Source organism: Beta vulgaris, chromosome 4 (assembly GCF_026745355.1).
Source record: "Beta vulgaris subsp. vulgaris cultivar EL10 chromosome 4, EL10.2, whole genome shotgun sequence".
NCBI lineage: Eukaryota > Viridiplantae > Streptophyta > Magnoliopsida > Caryophyllales > Amaranthaceae > Beta > Beta vulgaris.
Window position 1 is genome coordinate 13,956,881 of NC_079205.1, and position 5,698 is coordinate 13,962,578.

Here is a 5,698-nt window from a genome sequence, read left to right on the forward strand (position 1 = left end):
ACAAAAGTGGAGATCATTTTGTAGCAGGGGAGCCTACTCCTTCACTTCTCATGACGCAGCCACCACCTAAGAAACCTAGCATCATCTTCAATGATGTCCCAGCATATCCATAACTCGAACCGGTTCTCCCATTCATATACTCTCTCTGGAATCCACCATTTCCAGTGCCACATTTCCTTCCATCTCTTACAAACCAAAGAAACAACCCCTTTATCCATCTTACAAAGCTTTGGGAACACATACATGCACATGATGTGCTCGTTGAAGAGCACATCCTCAGCAGATTTTGACATTTTCATGTTAAGCCTTCAACAACAAACCAACACACAGTAAGCTTTCCCAAACAAACAAAATATTAAAACTTAACCCAACCCCTGTTTTAACTAGTTTTTATAAGGGCATGAAAACATAAAAGTTTGAATTTTTCAACGAGATTTTATGATCAAAATATTCAACGACATCACAAACACATAGAAAAGCATAATGCAAACAACTTAACATCAAATTCTCACAGATATTTGATTTATAAAATTCGAAATTCAAACAAAACCCTAATTCATAACTTTTTTCAAACATGAAGATTTAAGTGCATGAGATGAAAAAGAAAATTGCCTTGAAGATTTTGATGTGTTTTGTAGAAAAAATCTCCCCTAAAATCGCCTTCTTTCAATCTGACAGAGAACTTGTACTGATAAGAGTGGAAGATGAAGAGTGTAAGAGTGAATGAGTATCGAGGAAGAGATAGTGGAGGTTATGTTTTGTGGCGCCAAGTTTATGGATACCAGTGCAACGAGTCGCCTTACGCTGCGTTTTTCCTCTGCTCCAAATACAACAAATCATTGCTTTTTGGGTTTTCCCAATTTATTACTTTATTTGGGCCCCACGCTTAACCATAATTACAATTTTGCAACGTCAATTGACATTAGGTCCTGAACGTTGCATAAAAAAGTTTCAGGTCCTTAACGGTGAAAATTCTAATAGTTCAGGTCCTAAATGTATCCTTAACTCAGGAATTATATATTAGCAAAGTAGGACTTGGAATTTTGGCATTACAAAAATCCCAACTCACATAAGACCTAACAATTCTCAAGTAGAATAATCAATATAAGTCACGTGATGAGAGAGATATAGCGCGTCCATGGAGTAATTTCGAAGCCTACACCCGCCCCACGACTTGTCACAAGTTCTCCATTTCCACTTTCCCACCTCTCTCTCTCTCTCTCCAAAAAATATCAAAATAAAAAAAATCCAAACAAACCCTCCATTTTCAAAAATTCATATAATCTTTCTTCGTCTTCAACCCCTCATCTCTCACGACTCAGTAGAGAGAGAAAGCAAAAACAACACGAACAAAAACAAGAATAAGAGGAGAGAGAAACTTCAAAGATGTCGGCTTACAGAGCAGACGACGACTACGATTACTTGTTCAAAGTAGTATTAATCGGTGATTCTGGTGTCGGAAAATCCAACCTTCTTTCTCGTTTTACGCGCAATGAGTTTAACCTCGAATCCAAATCTACAATCGGCGTTGAATTTGCTACTCGTAGTATTCATGTCGATGATAAGATTGTTAAAGCTCAGATTTGGGACACTGCTGGCCAAGAAAGGTACCTTATCTTTTACTCTTCTTCTTTTTCTTTTTTTATCTCCCCACTTTTTCAAGTATTTTCTGTGGTTACTTTTAAGAAAACCGAAATTTGTGTTGATTTTTTTGCTGCTGTTTGAAAATTGTTGACCTGTTTAACGGCTTTGTGTTTGATGATGTTGCTGAATTCGGAAACTTTGATGTTGTGCATTTTGATTTAGCTGCTGATTTGTTTGTGTGGATTGAGGTTTATTTTTCCGATTGTAATTGTTTGTTTGGTTGATTTGGGTTGGAATTTGGTATTTTCTCTGTTTTTGTTTGGTGTTGTAGATTTCTTGACCTGGTTTCAGATTATGGGAATCTATGACTAATGGATTGTTGAATTTGGCTCTTTTTCGAGACCTCGATAGGTGGACCGACATTGATTGTCGAGCTGGGGATTAATGTAGATACATTGTAATCCTAGTTGATTTTTATTGAGTGCTTTTGACTTGAGAATTGTGGGAGGACATGGTGATGTTGGGGTGGGTTTTGACGTTTTGTTGGGCTTGATTTGTAGATTTCCATTTCGTTTTACTTTGCGAAATGTTTTTCTGTTATCTAGAAAATCGTCTTGTAATGTTGTGTAAGGATAGATTGTGTTGATCTATTTATGGAAATTTCAAGTTAGATCTCATAAAAAGGGGAAAATGTGGCTTTATCAACTTTTCCTTGCTAGATAGAATTATATTTGATGAAAAAATTATATGGAATCAAAGATGAACTGTGATTTTCTGTTCTGTTTGCTTTCCCCCTTTGATTGTTTGTGGCAGGTGTTCTAATGCAAAATTGCAAACAAAATTACAGTTTATTGTATCTCATTTATAGGTTTGACTAGAGGGGTTGTAGGATTATGAAGTAGACCTTTCATGTTTCCGGATCATAATTTAATTCATGTTTTGCACGCCTTAGACATGGTGGACTGCTGTGGTAATCTTTTTCTCTTTTTCTTTCCCCTTTCGATTGGAGGGGATCAGGGGTTCTATACTTAAGCACCTCCGTATGACTTGGGAGTTGGGATTTATTTTAGTTTCCAAGTAACGATTTTTTGATATTAAAAAGGGATATTGTACTGACCTTAAAACTGGTAATCATTCTCTAAAGAAACTATGTTGCCATGGTTTTTGCAATCTTTGCATTTGTCGAGGATTTGAAATTTGCCTTGTTCTTCGTACTTAGTCACAGCTCAGGAATTCAATGAATCTGAGCTGCATAAATGCAGATAGTGCATTTATGTGTTATAAGAGAGTTATGTCTTTGATGCAATGTCCATGTTACAAGAGATGATATGAGGTTAATTTTCCTGGCTTGGAAGTGAGTATGATATGCTTATATACCAGTTCTGTTTCTGCATGTTCTACTTGCTTCGTAGCATTACGTAAAATCAGTGAAAAAGAACATCTAGAATAAGGATATGCTCAACTCTAAATTAATCACTTGGAAGAGGTTATACTTTTCAAGCTTTGGTCATTTACGTAAATGTTCTCTTGAAGGTTGATTGTGGCTATGCATTATCGACAGAACATGAAACCTGAACTAGCAATGTTGGGCCAAATCTCTTTAGAATTTACTTTTTCTATTGACTCTTGTACTTCGAATAGGTCTAGTATCAATTTTTCTTTCATTTTCACTCATTCTGGGTATGGTTGTTGAGAAGTGAAGAGGATCAACTATCTGAATACGTGACTGTAGATAGAATAATCAATAATCTGCGTATGGTGCTTTCAAACTAGATTTGTTGATCTTGGGCTGATGTGCTGTAAGCCTGTAACCTTTTTGGTGATATTTCCTCTATTTTGCTAGGGTTATGATATATGTTAATGATACCTAGAATCACAGAGTGAAAGTATTATTGTTATATTTACATTAGTTGGGTCACTTTGCCAAAAAAAATAAAATAAATAATCACAGTATGAAATTAGCAAGCTTGCTTGGTATAGCTTGTGGTGGATGCCCACCTTGTGACTTTAAGGTGCAAGGTTCAAATCCCACCTTCTGCAAGCTCCTAGGAGTTGAAACCCCTTTGTCCTTTCTCCCCACTCTAAGGAGCCTGGTCCATCAGGCTGGACTAGCCAACTTTCCTTTCTTGAAAGTTCTCTTAGTAAGTGGAAATACACCTAACTGAACCTTCACAATTAGCTCCAAATTAGTTCAACAAGCACTCTCAGAATTGGTGCGCTCATATTCTGCAGTCAAGTTTCAGAATAATAAATCTCTGTAGTTGCAGTAAATGTTGGTTATTGTACCCTGCAATGAATCCCCTATTCATTTCCTTCTATTTTTTCTTTTTTTTGAAGTAGTTTGCAATCAGCTTTGTTCTCCTCACTCAAAACTCATTGTATGTCATTAGTCTCTACTTTCAAGCCTTTTCTCATTTTGTTGTTGTTCACTTGAAGGTACCGTGCTATCACTAGTGCTTATTACAGAGGGGCTGTTGGTGCTCTACTGGTTTACGATGTTACCAGGCATGTCACATTTGAAAATATCGAGAGATGGTTAAAGGAACTGAGAGACCATACAGATTCCAGCATCGTGATAATGCTCGTGGCGAACAAGGCAGATTTGAGGCACTTGCGTGCTGTTTCCACTGAGGATGCCAAGTCATTTGCCGAAAGAGAGAATCTCTTTTTCATGGAAACATCTGCCCTGGAATCATTGAACGTTGAAAACGCATTTAGCGAAGTCCTCACCCAAGTATATCATGTTGTGTGCCGCAAAGCACTTGATGTTGGGAGTGACCCGACTGCCTTGCCTAAGGGTCAAACCATTGATATTGGAAATAAGGATGATGTCTCGGAAGTGAAAAAGGTTGGTTGCTGTTCCGCCTAAGCTGGTTGTATGATGAATGAGATGCTTTCTCATCGGACATGAAAATTTTTGTAAAGTTCTCACAGAAAACTATGGCTTTTGTTCCAAGTATACATTTTTATTCATGTCAGGACTTTGAAGAGCAAATGATTGAAGTACAGAGGAATGTGGTTATTCTGGTGTCATGTTCCACTAGTAAAACTGAAGTCCTTGGGCTGCGCCTCTTCTTCCCTCTTGACTCCCTCTCCCTTCATTTTTCAGTATAATTATTTGTTATTTGTTATTTTGGTGTGTTTTACCCTCCTTTTCTTTTTTTTGACGGGTACCCTCCTTTCTTTCTCTGCTAAAGGTATTTTTTCTTTGTTCATTCTACCCTAAATACAGTTCTAATAATAGCTTAGAGGTTTTTATTATTTTTGTATTTTTTTATTTTATTTTTGGTGTGCTTTACCTTCCTCTCTTCCTCTGCTTAAGGTACCTTTTTCTTGGTTCATTTTATACTAAATACAGTACTAATAATAGATTAGAGGTTTTTTTTGGGTGTGTTTTACCCTCCTTTCTTTATTTGCTAAAGGGTACATTTTTCTTGGTTCATTTTATACGAAATACAGTGCTAATAATAGCTTAGAGGTTTTCAGGATGCAAAGCAGTGATTCTAATACTGTAAAGTTTATATTTCTTCCGTTCCAAATCAAATGCAATAAATTCCATTAGATATGACTTGAGAATTTTACGAAGAAGTAAAAAAAATTAGAATTAAAGAGGGGACTATTTTGTCGATCGAGTATAAATATGAAAGATTCCTCTTTTCTTGACCTTCTTGTGGTATGATGGGAGCAACTGCAGCGATAGTAAGGAAAGACACGCTTGCAATTTCTTAAATCTTGGAGCAAGTAGCTTGATCATTGGAGGAGAATTGATGTTGTAGCTCGGATAAAACAAGTTGCTCCACAAAGTTTTTTTCTTTGTTTAACTTTTTGTGGGCCCACTTATACCTTTTTGTTTCATACAATATTTCCATCTCACTTTGCTTATTAAATTGCAATGGTCTTTCCTTTGATTTCCATGTTTTAATAATGGTAGCTTTTACACAATAAATTGCAATTTTTTTTTTTTTTTTGCAAATATTAGTCTATAAATAAGAGTAACAATGTTGTACAAAAAATGTACCCACAAAATTTCTATAATCTCTTTCTCTCATATATTATTTCCTTCAAAAAAAAAAAATACAATGGATGATTCTCAAGATCCATATAGTCGATATTA

At 36.0% G+C, this 5,698-nt stretch overlaps 1 protein-coding gene across 1 annotated transcript; it reads left to right on the forward strand.

The window, feature by feature from the left end:
• Positions 1-1,106: 1,106 nt before the first annotated feature.
• LOC104891443 (ras-related protein RABA1f) lies at positions 1,107-4,715 on the forward strand. The gene is made up of 2 exons (XM_010677139.4): positions 1,107-1,607; positions 4,021-4,715. Exons 1-2 carry the CDS (start codon positions 1,387-1,389, stop codon positions 4,451-4,453), a joined length of 654 nt encoding a protein of 217 aa, XP_010675441.2. The 5' UTR covers positions 1,107-1,386; the 3' UTR covers positions 4,454-4,715.
• Positions 4,716-5,698: the final 983 nt, after the last annotated feature.